Genomic DNA, 27,568 nt, shown 5'->3' on the forward strand with positions numbered 1-27,568 from the left:
CATCACACATGGTTCATAGGATGCTGAGGATAGAAGCGGGGTTTTGTGTACTCTAGACAAGTAGCCCTGTTTCCAGCCCTTCATTTCACTTGGATTAAGCAGCTGTTTCTCAGAGCTGGGTGACCATTGACACTAACGAGGTAACGAGATTTTAAGCACACCCCAAGACCACAGACAATGATAAAAAGCCTTCTACACAGTGCCTGGCAGTCGGCCTTGGGATGGTGTGAACACACAGCCCAGCCAGCCTTTGCCCTTGATACCCTCTTCTAAAAGCAGGTTAAATCGCTAGGCTAAATCCACCTTATTGGACTTAGTCTTTGCTTTTGCACACTCTTTTCCAGAGGGAAAAAGCTACAGTAATAGTATCGAATGAACAGAGAAGCGGAATAATCCATTTGATTCCCAAAGACGGAAGGTTTTAAATGTGGGGCCCGAGGCTATCTGGATCTTTCCACTTGAGATCACGATGCAAAAAACCAGGTCAGAGTGTTGAAAAGCGGAGAGGTTAGCATTGATTTAAGGAACCAATGTGGCTCCCACGTGCCTTACATTCCTTCCTGATGGTACAAGGTACACCCTGGTTAGGAAACTAGCTTCTTTGCTTTGTCCTTGAATATATAAAGAACAATAAGGCTGCTCAGAGGCCAGTGAGGGACTTCCTCACATCTGATCACGTTTTTATCATATCTGATACCTGATCTTGATTATTTACAGGATATTTGTTTTTATTATCTATGAGCTCTTGTGGCAATTCTGCCAATCTGAAGTTAAAATATTTTGGGGGGTATATTAAAAAAAATCCGTTTGAAGCTTCATCAGCCATGTTCACTAATTCTTGGATGGGATATGGACACTGAGGGTCTGATGTTTGCTTCTAGCACTTTCTGAAAGGAAGTTAGGCACTCATTTATTGGGGATGTTTTAAATGAACCTGCTGGGCTGAAGGAGAAAAGAGGGACAGTTTAGCAGTCTCTCCCACTTCTCAGACTCTGAGGAGGAGGGATGGGTGTAATTGCCCCTCCCCATGCTCTCACAGGTAGGGCGGGTCTCCTCACCTCCCCCCACGCCGCTGGCAGGGGCTCTACCGGAGGGTAGTACTTAGGCACATCCCAGGCCACCGCAGCCATGAACCATTTGAAGTCTTTACACTTGAGTCGTTTGCGCAGCTCCTTCTGGGCAGAGATGTCCCCGGTGGAGAGGTGCCTGTACTCTGGCCGCCGCTGGTAAATGTACTCAGCAAATTCATCCATCCAGGTTTCAGCCACACGCTTCAGGTTCTGTGCCGCAGAGACAAAACAACAACAACAACAACAAAAAGAAGTTAGTTATTGGCTCCTACGCCCAAAGGATCATTTTGCTCACATCAGAAACCGAGAAGAGGAAAGTAAAAGGAACGAGGTGGTGTGTCTGCAGGCAGCCCTGGCTGGTGGGTTATTAACAGTGAGAGTTTTCATACCGACGACAAGGAGCATGATGGGATTAGCCGGTGGCTTAGCACATTTTCTGCTTCCGGCCTGGAGTTCAGCTGACAGTATGGTAATTAATTACCAGAGCTGGAAGAAGCTCTTCCCACAAAATTTCCCTCCTGTTATTTAATGTGGATAGGTACTTATTTTATTTTTTACATCCAGCCGAAGGAGTTGAAACTGGAGAGAATGCAGCTCCCCTTAGGTATCTAATTACTTAAAGCATTTCAGGACACAGGCGTTTTGGAAAGAATAAGGCAGAGTAAACTGCTATTCTTCCCACCCACAAGTGTAGAGACACTTAACAAAAAAAATTTTTTTTCCAATACTGTGACATGGACGCCAACCAGAATTTAATAATTTACTGCATTTGGAAGTGGAAGGAAGGGAATCAGCTGAGAGCCAATCTCTCCACAGTGCTTCCTGGGGTGAAGAAGTCAGAAGATGGATGACAGGAAAACGAACATGTTCCTTAGGATTAGAAGAGCTGTGGGTTGAGAGTAGGAAGGCCTTTATCTATCTATCTATCTATCTATCTATCTATCTATCTATCTATCTATCTATCTATCTGCCTGTCTATCTATCTATCTATCTATCTATCTATCTATCTATCTATCTATCTATCTATCTATCTATCTTTCTAGACAGGGTCTCACTATGTAGCTCTGGAACTCGCTCTGTAGACCAGTCTGGCCTCCACCTCACAGAGAGCCACCACCTTCTGCCTCTGGAGTGCTGGGATTAAAGGTGTGTGTCACCATGCCCCCGGCCTGGAAGGCTTCGCTTTTGCTGGCTTTGGGCCTGAGCAAGTTGGTTAGCCATGCTGGGTTTCAGATTCTAAACCCGAGATGGCAAGAGCAGTGTGTGGGGTGGTTGTAGGAATAAGTGAAGCAGCACTTCTTGTAAACGACTTAGAATTAGTCCACAGCAGCTATTATGAAAACTAAGCTGTCGTTATGAGTACGAGGAAGGGTTCGGGATTAGAAATGGATGAGCCTGGGTATTAAGCTGGCCACCACAACTCAGGTCTCTGGGAAGGAAGTGGAGTGGAGATGAGATGCTGTCTGACATCCCTTCACATTTTCCCGTTAAGTAGTGAGCGGAACAGCTGTACTTGCCTCGGAGGTGCCGGTTTAATGCCTTCAGCTCTACGACCCTCGTCGTAGGCTGGTGTCCCACGGACTCTGGGTATCGTTCTTTCCCAGTTTAAATCATTTGTTTTAAGGGACTGGTTTGTGTAAGCATTGGCCTGATCCGCTTTCTCGTTGGCTCTGAGAGGGCAAAAATGACTTTGATGGTTGGGAACTTCAGTAAGAGCCCAACATAAGTGATTAGTATAAAACTAGTCACTTTATCTTAAAGAATTGCTATGGAATCTTAAGTCAGATATGAACCCCGAGGTCTGCTGGAGCCACAGCTGTATTTTATTCCTAGTGGGACTGTACACTCTACTCCACTGTCTTCAGGTAGAATGCCTATCTGCCTTGTCCTTGCTTCACACCCTCCTCAGATTTCTTGGCCATGTTTTCTAGATGGTGAGCACTGGGGTGGACTCAGTTAATAGAGCATAATGCAGAAGGAGAGCCACAAACACTGCTATCATTTCTTGGCTTCCTTGTTTTCTAAGATGCTGGTGCATAATGAGGTTGATAGTGAAATGACATTGAGATAGTAAGAATCACCCCTGAGACATCCCATTGGCTTCCTTTGCTTCCTAATAGCCCATCAGTATTGTCTCACACATGTGGCTTTCCTCTTTCACTCCAGTGAGCCTTGGCAGGCGAAAGTGAACCTTGTTTTGTGATACTCCACCTTCACCACTGATTCTGTACTGCCCAATTCATTAAGGTTCTATACTGCCCAATTCATTAGAGTTCTGTACTGCCCAATTCATTAGAGTTCTGTACTGCCTAATTTATAGGAAAGGAAGCCACTGATTCTTGAGGAGGCTTTCGCTCTGTGATGGAACAGTCTACCCTGTGCATACGTGTCTTTCTAATTTCCTTTTATATGACATTTCTATAAGAAATGCATTTGGTGTTCACTTGTCTTCAGACAACTTTAACAAAAAGATTAAAAAACATAATGGGCAATGTTCATAACTTTAAAACTTGATAATCAAAATTGATATTAAGATAAAGTTCTCACAAACCCCTAAATTATAATGTAGAACACAGAAATATTTAATACTTACTTATTTTATGTCTTTACAATAAATAAAAATAGCCAACAAATTTGCAGAAAAGAATGATAAAGAGGTAAAGGTATAAATTACTCTGGACAATGAGAAAGAAACTTTATGAAAAGATATATATATATATGTGTGTGTGTGTGTGTGTGTATGTGTGTGTGTGTATGTTTTATATTACAGTAGCTTGCAAAAAGGTCTTGCCATGAAGGAATCTATTTTGATTTGAATGAAAGAGCATTTTTAATTGTAAGCACCAAAGTTAGAGATAAAAAACAAATAAGCAAAAAAAAAAAACCCAAAAAAAACAAATAAGCAACAAAAACAAACAAACAAGCAAACAAAAATCCCCAGAGGATTTGTTGTATTGTAGTATAGGAGCTGAGGCTGATGGAAAGCTGTAGATATAGCAAGAATCTATTGCCCTGGTTAGTATAATGTATAAATTCTGACTATATGGGCCACAGAGTCACCATAATCCAAAACTTTTGGTGAACATAGTTTAAAAATCTGTATTCCACCAAATTGGAAAATCAATCTAAAAAGACCCATAACCCCTAGTGAAATAAAGGCAGTAATTAAAAGTCTCCCAATAACAAAAGTCCTGGTGCAGATAACTCAGTGGAAAATTCTGTTGGACCTTCAAAGAAGAATTAATGACAATACTCCTCAAATTATTCTTCAAAATAGAAACTGAAGGGCATTTCCTAATTCTTCTTATGAGGCCACTACTACCCTAATATTAAAGTCACACAGTGACTCAAGAGAAACAGGAAATTATAGACCAACACCCTTATGAACATAGATGCAAAAATTCTCAGTAAAGTACTTACAAACTGGATCTACAAGTGCATCAAAAACATTGTCCACACTGATCAAGTTGGCTTCACCCCAGAGATGCAGGAATTGTTCAACATATGCAAATAGATAAACCTAATTAACCACATAAACAGTCAGAAAGACAAAACCAGATGATCATTTCAGATGAAGAACAGGCCTTTGACAAAATCCAGCACCCCTTCATGATAAAAATCTTGGAGTGATCAGGGATACAAGGGACATACCTAAGTATAATAAAGGCAATACACAGCAAGGCCACAGCCAATATCAAGTTAAACGGAGAGAAACTCAAAGACATCCCACTAAAACCAGGAAGAAGACAAGGCTGTCCACTCTCTCCATATCTACTCAGTATGGTACTTGACGTTCTAGCAGGAGTAACGAGACAACTAAAGGAGATCAAAGGGATCCAAGTCAGAAAGGAAGAAGTCAAAGTCTCTTTATTTGGGTATGATTATGCTTTTATAAATAAAAGTCTCTAAAAATTCCACCAGAGAACTTCCACAGCGGATAAGCACCTTAAACAAAGTAGCAGGATACAAAATCAACACACGAAAAACAGTAGCCTTCCTACATACAAACAACAAACACTGAGAAAGAATTAAGAGAAATTACCTTCAGAATAGCCTCAAACTATATATCTTGGGATAACTCTACCCAAGTAAGTGAGAGACTTATAATAAAAACTTTAAGATATTCAAGAAAGAAATTGAAGAAGGCATCAGAAGATGGAGCTGTCTCCCATGCTTGTGGATAGGTAGGATTAAATATAGTGAAAATGGCCATCCTCCCAAAGGCAATCTACAGGTTCAGTGCAATCCCCACCAAAATTCCAACACAGTTCTTTACAGAAATAGAAAAAAGAATATTCAACTTCACATGGAAACCACACACACACACACACACACACACACACACACACACACACAGATATTACCACCACCACCATCAAACAGCAACAACAAGACAATACCAACAACAGCAACAACAAAAACCCCACCCTAGAACCAGCATAGCTAATACAATCCTGAATAACAAAAGAACTGTTGTAGGTATCACCACCTGAGATTTTAAGTTGTGTTACGCAATCATAATAATGCAAATAACATGGTGTTGACATTAAAAACAGAGATGTTGACCAATGGAATTAAATGGAAGACTTAAAAAAAAAAAGAAGTCAAAAAAGACAGCCTCTTCAATAAATGCAAGCTGGAAGACTGCATGAAGAAGAATGCAAATTTATCACCTTGCACAAAACTCAAGTCCAAAAGGATCAAGAGCCTCAAAATAGGACCAGATACCCTGACTCTGATAGAAGAGAAAGTAAGGTGGCTTTGAAAGGGTATACGGCACTGGTTTGGCCGGCAGAAGAGTCACGAGGCATGGTCACTAGAGTTAGAATGGGCTTTATTAGAGAGAAGAGGGGATAGGACAGGAGAAGCCAGGCCTGGCAGAGAGGAAACAGAGAGAGAGGGGCACAGAGAGGCGCAGAGAGAGAGAGAGAGAGAGAGAGAGAGAGAGAGAGAGAGAGAGAGAGAGAGAGAGAGAGAGAGAGAAGAGAGAATAGAGAGAGACGCAGAGAGAGAGCGCGTGGGGGTGCATGTCTGGCTTTTAGGCTGGGACGCAGTCGTCCACTGATAACATAATAAGGCGCCAGACGAGACCCCAGCTGTGAATATACAGAATCCTTACAGGCTTGAACTTGGAATAGATTTTCTTACGAGGGGGAAACCTTCTAAAGCTTTAATTGTTATGGTTAAGGAACAGTCATTATTCCCAAGTCTTTCAATTGATTGGACAAATAAAAATCACTCCAAGGCTACTATTCTAGAAATAACAGCGTACCGTGTTAATTTGTGACTGTAATCATAATTCAGTACTTAGCTTTTGGAAAAATATTGGAACAACAGCTGAAAAATGTCACAAGCAGTTGCAGAGAATTTCCATGGCCTTTTTATAGATTGTAGCACAAATTCCACTCTTCCAGGAAGTAGTTATACTCACATGCATTAGAGCGCACTGGCATGTTTATACAGGAGCACAAATACACACATTCACATATGTGGCAGTAATGGGAAGGTGCAAAGGCAGATTTCTCACTTAGGCATTCCTAGCTATGTAAATGTACAAAACCATGAAAGTGAGACATTCCAATAACGTCTCTTGCCAGGAGAGCTCTTGCCAGAACTTCCCCATCTGTCTCTGAGATAGAGTGAATGTTGATGATGGTGCTTATGCGTCCAAAGCATAGTTATCAAAAAGAAAAAAGAAACCTAGATCAGGAGATCTAGACATGCCATCAGTCTTCTCCAGAACTCTCTGAATTTAGACCTAGTCTCACACACACACGGAGACAGGTATTCCCTGAGTTCCTGTTAAGTTTTGAGTCTTAAATAAAAGTGCTCCACTCCTGAATTCCATGTTAGGGTAATCCTGTGGATCCCTGGGGGTAGGTGCTCATATGTACAACCTTCAGTTTCCTATTTGGTGATTTTTTTTCTCCTGTTGATATCTTGCTCTTTTCTTGCTCCCTAACCTCTATGAGCACTTGAGTGGGCTCACAGGCAATTTCTCTTATCTTTTTAAACATTTTCTTTTTCTTTCTTTCTTTCTTTCTTTCTTTCTTTCTTTCTTTCTTTCTTTCTTTCTTTCTTTCTCTCTCTCTCTCTCTCTCTCTCTCTCTCTCTCTCTCTCTCTCTCTCTCTGTCTCCCTTCCTTCCTTCCTTCCTTCCTTCCTTCCTTCCTTCCTTCCTTCCTTCCTTCCTTCCTTCTTTCTTTCTTTCTTTCTTTCTTTCTTTCTTTCTTTCTTTCTTTCTTTCTTTCTTCCTCTCCTCCCGCCCCTTTCTTTTTTTGAGACAGAGTTTGTTTGTGTAACAGCTCTGACTGCCCTGGAACTCACTTAGTAGATCAGGTTGGCCTCAAACTCACAGGGATCCATTAGCCTCTGCCTAATGCTACCCAGGTTTTTTTTTTTTTTTTTTTTTTGTTTTTATTGTTTTTTTTTTTTTTTTCAAGACAAGGTTTCCTGGTAAAGCCCCAGCTCTCCTGGAACTCACTCTGTAGACCAGCCTGGCCTCTAACTCAGAGATTCTTTTGCCTCTGCCGCCTAAATGCTGGGATTAAAGGCGTGTGTCACCCCCGCCCAGCTAATTTCTCTTATCTTGGAAGCACTCCATCGATAAGTCGCCTGGGTGTGAATGTTTATGAAGGTTTTCACGCAACTCTTCCAGAGCACAGTTGATCAAACAACAAAGAGTGATGTAAAATATGGCAGTTGGTCCCCTAGATTCTTTACAGATCCGTGGCTTTCTGCCAGGAAATCTTCTCTGCCCAGAACGCTGTCCTTCGGCTGTCAGCTCTGTACCATGGTGTCCTCCTTCTCAAAACCCCCTTCCGTCTTGTAGGGCAATATCATGATTTCTATCTCCCTTCCATCAATGTTGAGCCAGCTTTTCCACACCTGCCCCTCCTCATCATTTTCATAAACGAAGTCTCCCTTCCAGGTGTTTTGCCCGTACCTCAGACTTTGCCCTCTAAATGGTGTCCATTGTTTAAGACGCTCCACAGTGTGTCCTTAACACTGCTCCTTCATTTTACTCTTCAGTCTGAAACCCCCTGCTACACTCTATTCATCGCCTTTTCACAGTGATAGAGCAGTAACTCCCATCTTTCTCTTTATCAGCTCTCACTCCTCAGCCCCAGCATCTCTCCTGTTTTTTTTTTTTTTTTTTTTTTGCTATCCTTCCTTAAAACTCTTTTCTTATTTCTCCCAGTTAGCACTGCCAGATAAAATACATGGTGTATAGTTAAATGTTACTTTCAAATAAACAACAAACAGCTTAAAATTGTAAGTATAATTAGCATTTGCCTTATTAATATTATGTGGGACATGCTTCTACTGAAAGCTATTTGCTGTTTATCTGAAAATCAAATGCCACCGAGCATCTTGTATTTTAATTTGCTAAGGCTGGCAACCCTACTTGGTGATATACATAATCTGATTATAGTATGTACTCACTCCACGATGATTTTTAATTCATCCGCTGTATGTGCAGAATCTCATAATCTTGACGCTATTGCCAAATCCATAGTGAATGTTTTGCTTCTGTGGAAGTTATTTCAGAGTCGTGGGAAACCGCTCTCTGCTGAGGAGTCTGGTGTAATACACAGCGGATATAATAAGGCATGCACTTCCCTGCTTTGCTGGTTTTAACAGGGGGACTCCTGCTGCCTCTGGCTGTGAAGGAGCAGCGAATCAGTTGCAGAGCTTAGGGAAACAACAGGCATTCATGGTAGCTAAAGGAGAAGACCCAGCACTGCTGGCATGGCCTGTGTGGGGAGGAACTGGCCAGGGTCTGAAAATGGTGGGTGAAGCCTCCCGTCTACACCAAGCTCTGTTCAGTCAGGTAGATTGGGAGATTGCGCAGTCCCACTCATTTTGAACCCAGGAGGCTTTCATGTGCTAGGGGAATACCTAGCACAGAAGTTATTTAACAGGTACTGGATATGATAGAGGCATACACACACACACACACACACACACACACACACACACACACACTCACACACGGAGAGAGCAAATGAAGGATTTTAAAAGTTTTAAAAAGCTGCAGTTTCAGCCGGGTGGTGGTGGCGGGGGACGCCTTTACTCCCAGCACTCGGGAGGCGGAGCCAGGCGGATCTCTGTGAGTTTGAGGCCAGCCTGGTCTACAGAGTGAGTTCCAGGAAAGGTGCAAAGCTATACAGAGAAAACTTGTCTTGAAACCCCCCCCCCCAAAAAAAAAAATCAACAGTTACAAAGCTGCAGTTTCCTGTTTATGAATGAGAAATGAAATCAAAGCTATTACCCTGCACCTTTCATGTACTGGTAGACGCTCCATTTTTCCGGCACCCTTCTGTGATTCCTCATATGCCACAGCATGCCCTCTTACTCAGTCCAAACTGGTATTAATCTCTGTGTTGCCCAAATATTTATTAACACGTATAACATATTCAGCTCTATCTAGAGGTGCTTAGGATTTAGATGTTGTTTTCTTTGAGCTACTCAACACTAAGTCTTTCTTTTCTGAATTCTAATGCTTCTCAGCTCTTGGAATTGATATTTTGCCCAGAACATTAAATCACATTTCTACCCCAGTTCATCAGAACAATTTCCAGCCCTGACTGTTCTTTGTTATACAGCATGTGAAAACAATGAATTCTGTTTGTCCTGCTGGCTCACAGAACTGCATACATCTATCTGCTAATTATTACTATTATTATTGTTTTTGCCAGCAGCTCTACTGTTGAATTATTCTACAAATACAACTCTTGTTCCGTTTCGAAGTATATTATTTGGGAGTCAGTGGCCACAGCTCTCCCATGCATTTGTTTTATCTGGGCACATCTCACCTTCGTAGCACGCCTCTATTTCTTTGTGCATGGTGTGATTATTACATGCCCACTAGTGTGACCCCAATCCACAAGCTGTACTTGTGTCAATATTAAGCTATTTTATTACAGCAGGTTGAGTAATAGATTTCTCCTTCTTCATGTATATGTACATGAGGAACTATTTCTGAATGAGGCCGGTTTTGCTGGCTATCACTAGTTCTGGGGAGAAAGCTATTTGTTCACAGTCTTTCCTACAACAGGGAATCACACTGCTACCCTATGCATTCATCAATCCTGCTTTGATTTGAAGGCATTTCTTTGTTTCTGCTTTGATACTCAGGAGGGTTTTAGTGACTCAGGAGTCCCACCTCAAAATCCCTCTTATCATTGATAATATGATAATGTCATCAGGAGTACAGCTCTTAAAAGAGATTCTTTGTAAGTCATCCCCAGCCTCACAATTATTCACCCTGCTTTGCTTTTCTCTAATCTGAAAACTTCTTTGAAGTCAGTAGGAAGCCGTCAGTCAGCATAGGGGGAGGAAGTTAATCCAGTCCCACATAAGAGGCTTCCCAGACAGGTGATTTCTGGCTTCCTTCACCAAGGCTCAGCAAGCTGTTTGCAGGTGGTCACCTGCCTTGCTCGTCTTGACTAGGTTTAGCCCTTTCTTTGACTTGTATGTCTCTATTACATTTTTGTCTGAATATTTAGATACTTATCGTGGTGCTTATGAAAACTTTAGTGCACCTTTTCGACACAGAACAGTCAAAAACAACTCAATGAATGACTTAATTACAACCCTTAATTACAAAATTCTAGTAAGTTGAACTTGACAACAGATTCACTGAAGAATAACTGTTGCCAAGTTATTCTAATTTATTTAAACCACTTATTTAAAATGTACAACTTGGCACACTATCAAATGCTGATTTATTAGTGAAACTATCATCGTTAATAAGGTAGTGAACACACCCAATGTGTCCAAACGTTTCCTCTTGTCTCTTTGACATTTCACCCAGCAATGAGGGACATTTAGGCTCAAGCTACCCATTGGTTAATCAGTCGTGTCTTCAGAGAAAATTGTATAAAGACAGAAGGCAGTTTCCAGAATCACAGTGGCGACATGATGGATGTGATGGCACCGGAGACCGGAGAATCAGGGTTCAAGGACACTCTGGAGTTCACAGGGAAACCTTAACTAACTTATACACGCATGTCCTGCCCCCCATGAGTCACTTCAGCGAGCCCTTCCAAAAGTAACCAGAGCCAAGTATTAACCAGAAAGTGCTTATTGGACACAAACTGAATGTCCTGGTTTGGGCTCCTTTATAGATTATGTTCATGGTATTTCTTTCAGGCATTGGCACACTTTAGAAATCTCCACACCAATCCAGCAGGACCCTACGTCCAATTAAGACCGAGGAACGGACAAGGGAGCGCGGAGTTGTGACAGAGTAATACGGGCTCTAGAGACATCTTAAAAATGTCCAGGAAAGGATGGGGAGAAGGCTCAGAGGCTAAGACACTCGCCATGCAATATGAGGACCAGGGTCTAGATCCCTAGAACCCGTGTAAATGCCAGTGGGGCTTAGGGCTTCCTGTAACTCCAGCCTGGGAAGTTGGAAATGGTGGAACAAATTGGTTAGGGAGATTTGTCCTACTGGTGAGTTCTGGGATTGAGCGAGATCCTCTGTCTGGATTTATAATGTGGAAGAACTGTGGGGGGAAGATTCTCAACACCAACCTTAGGTCTCCACATGCATGTGCACACCCCCCCCCCCACACTTGTACCTACCCACACACATACAACACACGAACACACACATGGGTATCATACACACACACTTGACAATGGAAAAAAAAATAAAAACATTCTCCTGGAAATACCAGACTGAGCATGAGAACAATCCGAAGCCTGGGGCCAGAGCAGGGCTGTCCCCTGGGAAAAGACGGAGCATCTCACAGTTCTGAAAACTTGTCTCACAGACAAATCGACATATTCCAGTTCAGAAGCTGGAAAATTTCCCCCAAAATTCTGGCTTATCTGTAAATAAAGCTCTCTTCCCTCACCAATTCTTTCCTCTCAGTTTTTTTGTTAAAATGGCAAGCAATGGGTCTGAGATTTTTTACACAATCCCTGCCATGTTCTCAGTCTTGTTAACTGTGCTCATCATGACATCAATCTCTCACTGTATTTCTCTAGTCACTAATGGCACTACACACCCTTAAATATCCTTATTTTTGTCTCCAAATATCTTTGTTGGCGAAGTATCTTTTTGGTTCTTTTGCTCATTAAGACATCTTTATGTATTCATTTATGTGCGGGAGTCTGAACCCTCCAGTACGCTAGGTATGTTCAGTACCATAGAGTATGCCTGACCCATGTTTTCCCTTAAATTATTGGATTTTGAGAACTCTTTACATATTCTGCATCTAAGTTCCTTGTCAGACATGATTTTCAGGCCTTTCCCAACACTCCTTCTAGATTTTTTATTCTCAGTACCTTCAGACTAAGAGGTCTCAATTTCAATGAAGCTCAATTTATCAGTTGTTTTCCTAGGGATAGTTTCTGTGGTACGTGTAAGAAATTTTTGATTACATACACATTTTTCTTCTCTTTTTTTTCTCTAAAAATATTATAACTTTGTCTTTTACATATATCTGTGGCCCATTTTGAGTTGATTTTTGCATATACTACAAGATATGGATTGATCTTTATTTTTTTAGGTGTGTATATTCAATTGTTTTAAGACTGTTGAAAAAAATTCTACTTTCTCCACAGGTTTCCCTTTATATCTTGTTGGAAATCAATTGGCTATACATAAGAACCCACTTTGGAATTCTCTACTGTCTTTTGTCTTTCAGAAATGAACTCTTACACAGATTAGTAAGGATTTTGTTATTATTGCTGAGTTGCAGTAGCTACTCATACTTTATATTAACACTTTATCAGATATATGATTCACAAAATCAGCATTTTAAATTGTATTTTATTTATTTACTGTGTGTATGTAGTAGATTCACAAAAATCAACATTTTTAATTATATTTCATTTGTTTATTTACTGTATGTATGTAGTAGATTCACAAAATCAACACTTATTTTTAATTATATTTTATTTATTTACTGTGTGTATGTAGTTGATTCACAAAAATCAACATTTATTTTTAATTATATTTAATTTATTTACTGTGTGTATGTAGTAGATTCACAAAATCATCATTTTAAATTATATTTTATTTGTTTATTTATTATGTGTATGTAGTAGATTCACAAAGTCAACATTTTAAATTTTATTTTATTTGTTTATTTACTGTGTGTATGTAGTAGATTCACAAAACCAACCTTTTTAATTATATTTCATTTATGTACTGTGTGTATATAGTAGACTCACAAAATGAACATTTTAAATTGTATTTCATTTGTTCATTTTCTCTGTGTGTGTTTCTGTCCGTATGTCCTTGGGTGAACCTGTGGTGTAAAGACAATTGCAGGAGTTGTCTCGCTATTGGCCATGTGGGGACAGGGAATCGAACTCTGGTGTGCTGAGCCATCTCCCTTGCCGGATTAATAAGATGTTGCTGTCGTTTTCGCCATTTCGTTGGCTGCCTTAGTACTCTGCCTATACTGTCCCATATACACAGTTGACATAGAATTACATCACTTTCCTCCTACAGATCCTCCCAAGTGCTCTTTTTTCAGTCTCTCCCATGTCCCCTCATTCTGAAGCTGATAACCTCTTTGTCTTTGGTTATTACTGGTGTAAACACACACACACACACACACACACACACACACACACGCACACACAGAGAGAGAGAGAGAGAGAGAGAGAGAGAGAGAGAGAGAGAGAGAGAGAGAGAGAGAGAGAAGGAATGTCACAAGGCCACCTGAAGCAAACAAGGCAAATGGAGGCCATCCTAATATGTGCTACAACATTCATTTCCTGCATGTTAGTGGGCTCCATTTGATTCCCCATACTTTCAACACAGGCAGAAAAAAAATCACTATGTTTCTAGTTGCTCTTTGCAGCTTTCTTAGCTCAAATAATGTCTGTCCAATGTTCAGGTGGCCTGTGAAGTTTTGTTTCTGCAAATACTTTTCAGAATTGGCCCATCTAAATCATCCAGATACTACAAAGCTACTCTCCGGTGTTTGGCCGTTTCTCAGTTTACAGATCACCCAGAGTAAACTGTCTGCTCTACCTCCCTGGGCACTGCAAAGGAGACACCACACTGAAGTTGGAAACGGAATTCTTGCCCGGAACTAATTAAACCATCGGAAACAAGGTGATGGGGATGGAGATGAAGGAGCGGACACCTCGAGCTTGGTGGCATTGCGCATTCACACACCTCAAGGGAGGAGGCTAATTCCACACACTGAGTCCCTCCCCTCCACGTGCTCCTGTGACTTTATGAAGGATTGGGGTCCTGGAAGACAGAGCTGTGCAGCGGCCATTTCTAGTCGTGAGGGTTGCATATCTGTCTATCGAGACTGTGATGTACCGAAATACTTTATTTGCTTAAATTTCAGTGGCTTATTTTTGTAGCAGCAGGGACCTATTTTGTCTGAGCAGACTTTCTTCCTTCCAGATCTCCAGTAGAGTTGAGAATGCAGGAAAATGTTCACTTCTAATGGGGATAATGATTAAAACCACAATTATAACTCCCTCTAGCCTACCAGTCAGCTCACCATGTCGTTTGCTTTTTAAGTGCTTTCAAGAAAGCAAGCTATCTAAATGCTAAATAACAACACAGAGTGCCAAAGTGCTCTGGTTGGAGCAAGAGGAACCAACACAGACTGGGAAACAATAGAAACAGAATGGAAACATGCTTTCTATTCCATTAGGATTGACAGAGTAAAAGTAATCATTATGTATGTTAGCCAGTGATTACATAAGTACACACAGCTACAATTTAAATATTATCTTGATTCAAGAAAATACCCCAGTGTGTATACACAAAGCTAAAATACAATGCTGACCATTAGTATTAGGCCCCCAAATGCTGAACATTGTCCCCACAGCTTTAAAAGACTGCTCGAATCAATTACCTGTTTTGTTTTGCATACCAGGAGGTATTTTATAGTTGACGCACAGGTCATAGCTGAACTTAAACTTGGGATAGCATCAGGAAATATTTGAAACAGTTCAAATGAACAAAATGACTTAATATTAGGAAGAGCATAGGAGCTTTGTGGGAAAAATATGAGGCTCAAATAAATAGGAAGAAACTAAACTGGAGATTAGTTTTGACAGGTTGTAGGAAATTGTGAAAATTTAAAATAATGTATTTACTTCATAGATGCTTTTATGACATGAAATGGCAGGGGACTGTTCATGTCAACTCTTTGCTATTTTACCTTTGCTTTTAGGGTCTAGCTGTGTATGAAAATTCTATACTTTACCTCCACATTGTTTGAAAAACTGTAGAGAGCCCTGAGCTGAGCAAGGATGACACCAACGGACACTCCAAAGTGGATGGGGAAAAGCCACGGGGCCTCAATCCTACACAAGAAACACAGGCAATTGAGGAAAGCCGAGAGTGGGAAAGACGCCTTCCCCAGGAATGAGCACCCCCAGCTGGTTTTCCAGGGCCAAATGGTCAGCCCTGAGAACAAACACACATGGAACATCAGACAGACTGAACAGAATGTATTTGGGAAAACACACACACACACACACACACACACACACACACACACACACATATGCAATAACAGTAAAAAAGGGCCAACAATTTGAAGGAGCAAGGGGATAGATATCTGGGAGGCTCTGGAGGAAAGAACAGGAAGAAATGTAGAGGATAAAGTATTCTTTTAATTTCATTTGTTATTCAGACAAAGAGAATTGACACTTCCAAGTCCTGACATCCTTGGGTTGGGAATCAGGAGCAGTCGCAGGTCAAATAGTGGGAAAGTAACTCATGTTTCCTGTTTTCCCGGTTCCTATTTCCATGCGTCAGCACTGTTTCACTTCCCCTTTCGTGTTGCACAAGCATCCAGGGTTCAAGAAGAGGGTGAAGCGATAGGGTGAGGGCGAGGGCTCCGCTAGGGTTGCTTACCATAGTATACTTGTTTCCAGTGTGTGTGTGGCGGGGGGGATGGAGTCATCGAGGCACCGTTACTTTACAAAGAAATGCTTTGAACTCATTGGAGATGTGAAATGCTATTGGTTTAGGATACATAGTGTGCCATATGCATTTCTGCACTTGGTAAAGACTTATTGATAGAATTTTTGAGCCTTCTTGAGGTAACATTTATTATCTTCATAGCATGCAATGGGACCATCATAGCTTCACGATTTACTGAATCATTATTTCCCCGTAGATTTATAATTTATTTTAAGGGAGGATGTCATGGAAAATAATTGAAGCATCATTTATTGAAAAATGCCTGAAATTCTTTAAAAGAAGAAAATCCATCTAAATGGAAGGTATTGTTTTAGTGGAAACTATTCTGTTTTTATATTGTGGCCAAAAGGAAAGAGCAGCAAGCCCAAGATTGCAGTGTGTGAATCATATTTAGTCCTTGTCACCGGTATGGGACAGCCTTAGTGCCCTTTCTATTATATTGGAAGGGAGAATTAGAGATGGTCATTATCTTCAGAGGGATGGCTGCTGTACAACAGAGCTCACCATTTACGCAGGCTGAGTCTTGGGGGAAGAATCTATCATGTGCTGCTTTCTGGGAGAAAGCCTGTGATGGGCCACCATGCCCCTGAACTTCCTGATAGTTCAAATGAAGCACCCGGGTCCTACAGCGTTGAGAGCAACAGAAAGAAACACTCAGGAGCTGCACCGCTGTCTAGGGCTGTCACGCCGTGGCTCTGATTTGCCAGGCAGCTCTCTGAGAAGCAGCTCTCTGAGAAGAAACTGCTTCACAGCCATTAGGGAGAAAGGTCAATTTGTGGGAGCTGAGATTTCTCATTTCTCATCCCACTCTTCAGTCTTGTGGGTGATTTTATTTTCAGATATCAAGCCCGTCATTTTGGGCTTCTTAGGGCTTTTTATCAATGGACATGGTGTCACGACACAAACAAGAGAAGACTACAGATGTGAGATAGTGTGTATTTCCCTTTCAACTAGTTCAGACAGGAATCGCTGATCCGGAGATCAACAAAGACGTGTCTAGTAATTGACTTGGGGTGGTCTGCCTGCTACCCTGAAGTACTCCTCTACCCATTCCTCCTCCTCTGTATGACTCCCCCTACCTCCAGCAATTTTGAGGCCTTTTAAGAATTTTAAGGGTATTTCAGAGATACTCTCTAAAGTCAGCAGATTTGGGCATCACTGGGGGATGTTTTGGGAGGAAAGTGTCTTTGGAAAAGCATAGTAAGAAAACATTTCATAGCTGACACAGTCAAGCAGCCTGTCTATTTCAGACCTTAAAATTACCTTCCATACCTATGGGGTGTAACAACTGTAGGGGAACGTCAAGGATCTTGCTATTCAGACAAAGAACACTCATTAAAGTCAAATATGTTTCTAACATGTATTTATGTGTTTTATGAGACTATTAAACATAATCTGCTAGCTAGGCTAGGGATAGTGCTACAAGACTGTAAAATGAAGACTCCAGGAGGTAGAGGCTGGAGGATCAGGAGTTCAAGTTCATCCTTGGCTGCATAGTGAGTTTGAGGTCAGCCTGGGCTATACAAGACATTGTCTTAAAACCAACCAATCAACCAACCAACCAACCAACCAACCAACCAACCAACCAACCAAAGTGGTCCTCTCCAACACAAAACACCCTTCCCTCAAATCCCATAACCTAGTTAACATCAAGTATGTAACACTATATATATATATATATATATATATATATATATATATATATATATATATATATATATGTTAGATGTTATACATGTCATATATTGTCTCTTCTATTAAGTCAGAGGTTCAGTGATAACATACACGAAAAGAGTTTCTAAATAATCCGACTATGTTAAATTCAGATTTCATCCTACTTCCTTCTACCCTTCTCTCTGTCTAGTGTCAGTATTCTGGTGACATACAGTTGAACTGTCTTGACTCTACTCAAATGCCATAGGCAAGAGAAGCCAAGATTTGTACTTCACTGGCTCTTTGCTTAGAGCCCCAGAGCCTAGAATCATGCCTGACACACTCAGCAGCTTTTTCTTCTTCTTCTAGAAAGGCAACGTTCAAGGGAACAGCACACATTCTTGCAGACGTGCAGAATCTAGGCAAAACGTGTCTCTCTAGACCTGGGGCTCCCAGAGCCCAAATCAGAATTCACTTACCTATACAGTCCTTAACCTCTTCTCTCCTCTTTCTCATCTCCTCTGTTTTTGTGCTGATACTATCGTTTCTCACAGGCCAAGAGGGAAACTTCACACATAGTCCATCGAACCTGACCTCCTCCTCCTCCTCCTCCTCCTCCTCCTCCTTTTGCACAGTATAGCATATTCATACAAATCTTTGAAGAACTTGTCTTTACAGGTTTCTTGCATCTGTAATGTTACTTTCTTTATTCTCACTCTCCTTCAATATTGGTTGATGTTTTCATTTTACTCTATGTACTTTTCCTCTAGCCCTTCCTGTTTGAAAACCATCCATTCCTCCTCACAGTCTGAAAGAGGAGGGTGGGCCTCATGGCCCAGAGACCTCCAGGGTCTTCCTCCATTGCACGTTCATGGGTCAGCCTGACAGGTCTCAAATGCAGCCTGATGTAACCGTGTGCCTGCTCCTTCCTGCTTTTGCTGGTGCCTCTGCCATGAAGGCCATAGCTGCTTTTTATTCCAAATCTTCTGTAAAGGCAGGGGTGTTTAAGGGCATGCTTTGGTCACAGACCTTGGGTCATAATTCCAAGTCTACTCATTTGCCATTAAACCTCTATCTCTTTTGCTGTGAGTTGCCATTTTTTTCTAGAACTATGGAACATTCCAGGAAATACGACCCTTACCATATTTCACTTCTTTGACCTTAGCTTTTTATTCTGAAACCTGTAAAAAAATCTAATTTCTCCCACATTCTTGAATGGTTGACATTAAAGTCAAAATGACATTTTAGAATCAAAAATAAATTCCTGGCACATCAAAGGTGAAATATTGGGATATTTCCTGTCTGACATGCCCTGGTGCATCTTTACAGACTTAGGATAGGGGTTGTTTCTAGCCTTGGCTCAATCGGTAAAATGTCTGTTATGCAAGTCCAAGGACCTGAGTTTGATCCCCAGCACCCACCTAAACAGCCAGGCATGGTGGTGCATGCCTGTAATCCTAGAGCTGGGCATGTGGAGACAGGTGAATCCAGGGGCTTGCTGGCTAATGCTTCAGTCTAGGACCCACGAGAGACCTTGTTTCAACAGACAAAATGGGCAGTCTGTGATGAACAGCACTGGAGGTTGATCTCTGGCCTCTACACCCATGCACACACATGTGAGTTTATACACATGTGAACTTGCCCCTCTCTCATAGTTGGTTCTAGGCTTATCTCCTGTTAGCAGGAAGGGTGGCAGTTGTGTGTGCTTCCAGGACTGCCCACCTCATAGTCTATAGCATTGTCCTCTTTGGGGGACCCTCCTAGGGAAACTTCCCTGGGCTACGATGCTGCTATTATGCCAGTTGGGGTGGTTTGCCGTGGGGTAAGTCCCCCTTTCAAACCTAGTGGCTTTGAAGATCTCGGAACACACTGGCAATTATGAGAGAGTCTGAGTCCCTTCCCACAGTCCCCAAGGAACTAGCAATTATTCCTCCTTTAGGAGAGTGTTTGTCAGAAAGAGAAGGTGGACTTGGGACCCTTCTATCCATTTGTTAGTCAACCACATCTAGTGGGGCAAAGCATTTTCCATTCAACCTCTGCTGCTCATTATCCTCTGTTGAGCCCCAGACACTGCCATTCTGGAGCAGGTGATTGATGGTCACCACAATGCTAGAGTCTTTCTAGTCTCAACAACTGTAGAGATGAGCATCCTTTCTCCCGGGACCGCTCATTTACTCCCAGCGGAAGACGTCATGGCTGTGCTCCAGTGTGCTGACATTAGGTCCCAAGTCGACTCAGAAAAGTAAACAGGATTTTGAATGCCAGGCAAACGCTCTGGTTCCCACAGGAGGCTGAACTGCACATTACCAAGTCCCAGATTTTTGCATTTTGAGGAAACAACACAGGGAGGTTAAGTTTTGCTTTTACTCAATCAGGACGTTAACAATAACAAACTGACTGCCTTGAACTCCGAAGTACAAGAGAACCCTATATTAATGCGCACAACCTGTACTGCTAGATTGAATAAATACAGCTTTGTGATTCTTCTTTTTCTCTGTTCACCGAAGATTGGGTGAAAACTTGGCTAGAAGTTGACGCTGGTCACTGGTTCTGAATTTTAAAACCCTGTTCTTAGAAATCCGTTACTCTAACTGAGGTATCCTTAACGTTCTTCTTTTAAGCCTTTTATTTGCAAGGACTGAAGTTCAGAACTATAATAGCACTGCCCCTCCTGATATTTGGACACTTGTTCCCAGCACATGTGGAGAATCATTTGTTACCATGTGTTTCACAGATGGGTAGCTTGTGTCATGTCCTCTTATCAGAGTACGGTGCTAAAGAGGAAGTGATGAATGAGGTTATTTGAATTTGTTTCTAACAATATACATTAGTGTGTTGACTAGGGGACTTCAGTCTGTGTGTGTGTGTGTGTGTGTGTGTGTGTGTGTGTGTGTATGAGCGTGCACACACCTGTGTGCATGCATGTGCATGTGTTTACACCTCTGTGTATTTGGAGGGAGCTGGAATCATCAGTTACATAAGTCCATAAATGAAAAGTACACATTTTCACCGGATTAAATGAGCTTTGTAGAGTACATAAACAAGCCTTTCGGGTCACGTTTCCAGCTTCGTCTCCATTTCCTAACGAGGCCAGGAAGATTAAAATATCTACTGATGAGATGTGACTCTGCATTTCAATCCTCTTGACAGTCTCTCATCATTTTCGATGATTTAGTAATAGCAGAGTGTGGCAAAGTAGCTAGGTTTCTCCCACAAAATATCAGAATTGTTTTTCATTTTAATATACTTTAAAAGATCATAAAATGTTCCTTAGAGTGACATTTGAGCCTCAATATTTATGACTTTCTGATTGCTCTAGCAGTTTAGGAAAAAAACTAAAATGAGCCCTCAAGTAAAATTTTAAGTGGAAAAGATTAAAATCAGAGTTATGGACTTCTTTCATTTGAATGAATATTCATTTTTTTCCTGGATGTTTTATGTGCCAACCCTAGTTTCCCCATATTTGACAGTTTTTGAAAAAGTGCTTCATTTCTTTCTCCAAATATATGAGCTGTTTTATTTTTTATTTTTGCAAACAACCCCCTTTTGGATCAACATCCTTTTCCCTACTCATCTTTTACACTACGAGCTGGCCACATGCACCATCCTCCCACAAATGAATGAGGCACAAGTCGAGGAGAATGACTGAAGGGAAGTAGATGAATGGTAAGACACCATTCATTATCTTCAGGACTTTTGCACTGTGATGGTATATACACAGCTGATTTGTAACGCGTGCTTGGATTTGTTGACTCTTTAACCTGCCTGTGAATTTGTATTTCTTCCTCATTCATATGCATTAAGTCCTTTGACTAAATTAAACTGTATTTCTTTAACCAAAATACAGCTCTTTAATCAGTTTATGATTTCATAACTGCTATTTTTCTCCAAACAGTGTTTTTAAGCACATATTTAGTGCAATGCATTATTAATATCTTATTGTTTTGGAGGACGTGGGGAGTGGTCTGATGATAATTTCCTGTTAAGGAATGTGTAATGTAATCTCATTCTAGAATGTCTCACGACTGCTAAAAGGACCATGGATGTGGGTAGAGAAAGATGTGAACGCTGTTGACAGCCTCACATCAGAGCAAGGGAGGAAGAACAAGAGCCTGGAGGGATGCACTAGGGATGATAATTTTATTAAAGTTCATTAAAATGTCTTAAGTTTTATTAACAACTTGAACCTCTGTTTTGTCCTTGAGGAGTCTAATTAATTAAACTCTTCAATAAGTTATCTGAATGTTCTCCAAGCTCTATTTTAGATGATGGTATAATGTAAAATAACAGACCCAAAGCCCCACCCTTGTGAGACTGATCTGTGAATGACTCTAGTGGAATAGTTTATAACAACAACAACAACAACAACAATAATAGTTGTGCTTTACAAAAAGTTGCTATTTGAGTTTACTGAATCATGTAGAAAAGACCTGAGTGGTTGTGCATTGCGCCTTAGTGAAGACCTCAAAAAGAGCAACTCAGAATTAGATCCCTAGGGGATCACAGCACCAATGCATCTGGAAGACACCACACTTTTAGACTTGGCACCTGAGCTGTAGCACACACACGTAACGTGGTGAAGACAACAGACGCATCCAAGAGGAAAGCAACATGGATGTCAGAGACATCGCTAGGGCTGTTCGGAGAAGGTTTGTGACTTTGTATCTCCCCAAACAGGCATATGGAAGCTTCTGGAGGGCAGATGGTAAAAGTGTCCTTGCATTGGATCTACAAGAAAAATTTTATTCTAAACAAAACAAAACAGAAACGAAACAAAACTAGACTTGCTTAATTACGGGAAATTTGACGATGGTCTGAATCTGTATCTAGCATTAGCTCTAGTTCTAAAGGAGGAGAAACTTGAGTCTGAGCCTCCACTTCCCCCATCTCATTTACTCCTTACTTTATTTGACTAATTATGTTCACTATTACCCTCCATGCTGGGGGAAAGATGGCCATCCATCCTGCAGGCATGGGTTTACACTACTACTGTTGGTCACCCATGTGTTCATGTAGACAAGTCCATAGCCTGGACTGATGGCTGACCCAATTGACATTTAACACTGCTAACAAGGATTAGCAGAAGATGATGGTTAATATTAAACACAACGCATGTGAAGATGTGGCGACACATGACAAAACCCATCACCGTCAATACTTCTTTAAGCAGTGGAGGTGGAGAAGAGGAATGGGAACTCTTGACACCACAGTTGAGTACCCGCCTGCAGGAAGCAGAGCCTGTGTGAGCCCAGACTCTTCTGATGCCCAGTTACTCACTCTTGCCAGGCTGGTCCCAGATGGAACTTTGTAAGGGACATACTTCCTGTAGATATGACCAACTCTAGAACACGGAACGTCAAACATTTCTCCTCCACACATCCAAACCTAAAGAGGAGAAAATAAAACAAAAGAGAAGGGTAAATTTCACCAAAAAGAGGAATTATTAATATAATTTATAAATCATTGGTACATTTTCTTTTTTTAAAATAAAGTATTTTATTTTTAAACTACATGTATGAGGATGTGTGTGTGTGTGTGTGTGTGTGTGCATGTGTGTGTGTGAACATGAGTTTCTATGGAGACCAGAAGACTGTGTTGTATCCCCTGGAACTGGAGTTACAGGTCATTGTCAACTGCTGGCTGCAGGTGCTGGGAACTGAACTTGGGTCCTCTGGAAGAGCAGCAACTGTTCTTAACCATGGAACCATTTCTCCAGGCTCCTACAATTCTTATAATGTCTCAACTGAAGAATTTCTGTCATAGGCAGCTAACCAAGAAAAAAATAAAAACTTAAAATCTAGATTTACAAGTGCATAGAACAACAAAAAAATTAGTTCCCTAAAACTATTTTTATAGATAGTATCCTGACATTTCTTTTCATCCTGGGAGAATTTAATCAAAATTATTATATTGAACCAGAATTTTATGCTTAGATATCTTCTTTGTATGGGTACTTGCTTTTGATAATTTTGTTAAATGATTTAAAAATATATTACATGTGAAGCCAGGAAATACATGCCCTTAGATTTTATACTTAAATATAATAAAACAATTAACTGGTTATATTGCATTTCACCATGACAAGTCATGTGGACAGATACATAGTCACAGACTTACCTAACAGATTGTATACTATAAAACAATTTAGCTATCAAAACATAGATCTAGGACTCATAAAGCTGTACTTTGCCATTTTTTTTCTGCAAGAAAAAAAATGAAATGGTTAGAGATAGTTTCATGGTTTATGTTATGTGCTAACCTGATTGGACCATGGTGCCAGATATTTGCACATGTGGATGTTTCTATGAAGATGGCATTTGCCTTTTTTCATGAGATCAAAGTTTAAAGTCAGTGAACCTTGAGTAGCATACATTACCCTTCATACTGGTGTTAGGTCTCACCCAATCAGCTAGTGATGTTAAGGAAATAAGGACCGCCTACCAAAAAACCACAACACCAGACATGAGAAGCCCTCTTTTGAGTTATTGGTCAGGGTTGTCTAAGAGAATCCCAAAACATACAGCCTATGGTTGCTGCCCTTGCTTACTCCCAGAGGTGGAAAGTAAGGTCCTATTACTAAAGACTCCATGAACTTCAGAAGCAGGAACCTGAGCTAACTCTCCTAGCATGTCACCTCCCTAGCCTTCATGGTTCCAGAAGGTGCCACACAAGCTTGCAAAGGAGAGACACAACCAACAGTCCTGCTCAGACATGATGTCCATGAACACAGCAATGACCAGCATGGCACAATAATCCTACAGGTTCATCAGTGGCACACATACCTTGGTGGTAACCAGTGATTTTCTAATTGAACTTAAGATACACTCAACAAATGGGAGGCCATGCTTGGTACTGAAAACCTAGCTGTCTAATCAGTGCTAGTGAAATCATGGTAATTGGAAGAGAATCTACAACCACTAATTTACTAAGCCAGCATAACACCTAACTGCAGTATATAAACATGTGTCTCCATGCCCACATCCTTAATCAATATTCTATCTACGGAGTTAGCAAACTGCCCAGGCTTGAGAATTAATAATGCTGTCTTTTCAGGACATATGGTCTTTTTTGGAGCTATGCAACTTTGCTAATGAATAGGCATGGCTGTATTTCAATAAAATTTTGTTTATCAAAACAGGCACAGGGCCATGGTTTGTTGCCCATTCTTCTATAAAGCACAAGGCATTTCACACAGAGAAATTCAGTTGGTCTAAACCAATGTATGAGGGAGATTATGATTTCCAAAACTAGACACCATACTATCTCTCACTCCATATGGTCCTTTACCCGCGGCTTAGTATTCTCCCACTGAGGTGCAGATCTGGGTCCTTTCTCCTTGAATTTGAGTCAGCTTGTAAATTCTTAAGCCAGGGGACTACAGCAGAAATGACCTATGTCGTGATTGACAGCATAGCTTCTGCCTATCTAGTTAATGCATTGTTTTTGTGATTCTGAGCTGCCACACCAGAGCTCTGATTCCCTGATGCTACCATATCATGAAGAAACGGAGGCCACATGAGACTCCATGTGACACTTCCTGCTCAGCAGCCTCCATTGAGGTCTTCACTAATGGCCAACATCAGCTGGCAGACACACGAATGAGGATCCTTTACATGATTGCAGCCTATACTGTTGAGTCCACACTCAGGGAGCAGAAACATGATAAATAACTCCTTTGTGTCTGTTTTCGATTTTAACCACGTAGAGCCCATTAGCTTAGTTAATTAAAGGTTGTTTTATGTTGCTGAATTTCTGAGTACATTGTTATGTAGCAATGGAGACTAGAAACACATACCTTCAAATACATAACGAAGGCAAATTGACAGCCTAAATCTATGGATCATTCCTTGGCTTCATCTTATCATCTGTGAGAGACACGGTGCTAAGATTCACCGTTTTCCATGCTTATTTCTATCTAGGCACACTTCCAGGTTAAAATTCCTGTGTATTTAGGTGGGGAGACCTGACTATTTCTTTCCAGTGGATGTGAATAAAGGCGATATGTGTCACTCCTGGAACAAAGACGTTTTGAATGGGGGCTGAGGAGATGGCTTGGTTGGTAAATTGCTTGCCACTCTACACAAGAATGGAGACTTGAATCCAATCCCACAGAACTCTGTAAAACTGCCAGGCACACCCCTCTAATCTCAGTGCTGGGGAGGTATGGATGAGAGAGTTTCTACGACTTTCTAGACAACTAGTCTAGACAAATCAGTGAGCTCCAGGTTCAGAGAGATACTTTGTCTGGAAAAGAATGGGAAGTGCAGTAGAGGAAGATACCCAATGCTGACTTCTGGGATACACACACACACACACACACACACACACACACACACACACACAGAGACACAGACACACACACACGTGCAAATGTGTACCTCCACCACATGCATGGACACAAATGTAATAAGCATGTATATACATGTGAACACACACAGACAAAGAAATTATGAGTGGATTTCCTCACATATCTTCTTCAGAGGATAAAGAGGAAGATATGGTGCTGTGGAATAATGATTTTGTACACTGGTTTAATAAAATACTAATTGGCCAGTAGCCTTGCAGGAAGTATAGGTGGGATAAGCAGACAAGGAGAATTCTGGGAAGAGGAAGGTTGAGTCAGGAGATGCCAGTCTGCCATCCAGGCAGCAGCATGTATTGGCACACAGATAAAGCCACGGAACATGTGGAGACATGTAGATGAACAGAAATGGGCTGAGTTTAAGTGTAAGAGCTAGTCAATAGTTAGCCTGAGCTAACGGCTGCGAAGTTTTAATTAATATAAGTCTCTCTGTGTGTTTACTTGGGTCTGAGTGGCTGTGGACCATGGGACCTTGGGAGCTGGACAGGACCAGAAAAACTTCAGCTACAATTTGGGACTATAGACATTAGTTGAGTCTTTAAGTGACAGGATATGAGTTTCAGAAAACCTGGATGGAGACTCACATCTTTCTGCAAACCTGAACAAAAATCATGACAGGAGTGATAGAGAGACCTTAGGGACATTAAGCTGTCAGTGTTTGGGCCTGGCTGCAGTAGCTGACCTCCCTATTATGTGTTTCTCAGACTCTACAGACATGCTTAATGAAGTGTATTGGTTTGAAATGTAATTATTTGAGAGGTTGCTTCATGTATTATTCTTTTCATTTTACAGAGGGGGAAATGGAAAGTAATCAGACAGCAGATGAAGGAGCAGGATGAAGGGTGAAGAATGTTCTCCAGTCTTGTATATAGTCAAATGTCAGTTCCGATTAGTCAAAGCTAAGCAAGGGTCAAGATGAAGAGGCTTTCTTGCCAGCAGAGCACCTGCTGCTAGGAGACAGCCATTTTTCAGCAGAGGCTTGGCTTTCCCATAATGCTACCATTAGTCTGTAGAAGTGGCCACCCTTTCCTGAAGCATCAAGGGGTGGTGGCGGCAAATGAGGGCAAACCATGAGAGTACAGTCTGGAGCAATGTCATCCATTTTTCTGGCCTTACTTTCTGTTTTTGTTCAGATGATTATAACACTTAGGAGGTGATGTGATGGACTGAATGATGTGCATGGTGAAACTCTGACAGCCTAAGAGCTTTCACAGTAGAAAGCTAAATCAATCATTATAGCATGTTGCTCTGGACTGAGTGTTTATGTCGCTGGCCCCTGATTCATACACTGCAACCCCCACCTTCCTGTGTAATGGTACTAAGAGGTGGGGCTGCTGGGAGATAATTAAAGGTGAAGGTGGCATGGATGAGATAAGTGTCTTTACATAATAAAGGAACCCTAGAAAAGTTCTCTTATCCTCTTTTGTTGCTATGAAAGGATAAGGTGGTGGCCACATGAGACCTGGCAGATAGCCCTCACTGGAGCTCCAGAGTGCCAGAACCCTGACCTCAGATGCCTGGACTCAGCAGACTGCCAGGAATAAATTCGGTG

General features: G+C 41.3%; 1 protein-coding gene across 1 annotated transcript in view; it reads right to left on the reverse strand.

Moving 5' to 3' along the window:
- Positions 1-27,568, reverse strand: part of Galntl6 (polypeptide N-acetylgalactosaminyltransferase like 6) — a 767,544-nt gene that overhangs the window by 58,442 nt on the left and 681,534 nt on the right. Inside the window, exons 9-10 of the mRNA XM_059244461.1 lie at positions 22,932-23,039; positions 1,059-1,280 (exon numbers count right to left, since the gene is read on the reverse strand). Of these exons, the coding sequence (XP_059100444.1) occupies positions 1,059-1,280; positions 22,932-23,039 (330 nt within the window). The remainder of the gene's footprint in view (positions 1-1,058; positions 1,281-22,931; positions 23,040-27,568) is intronic.

The sequence above is a fragment of the Peromyscus eremicus genome, chromosome 17, assembly GCF_949786415.1.
Source record: "Peromyscus eremicus chromosome 17, PerEre_H2_v1, whole genome shotgun sequence".
In the NCBI taxonomy this organism is placed as follows: Eukaryota; Metazoa; Chordata; class Mammalia; order Rodentia; family Cricetidae; genus Peromyscus; species Peromyscus eremicus.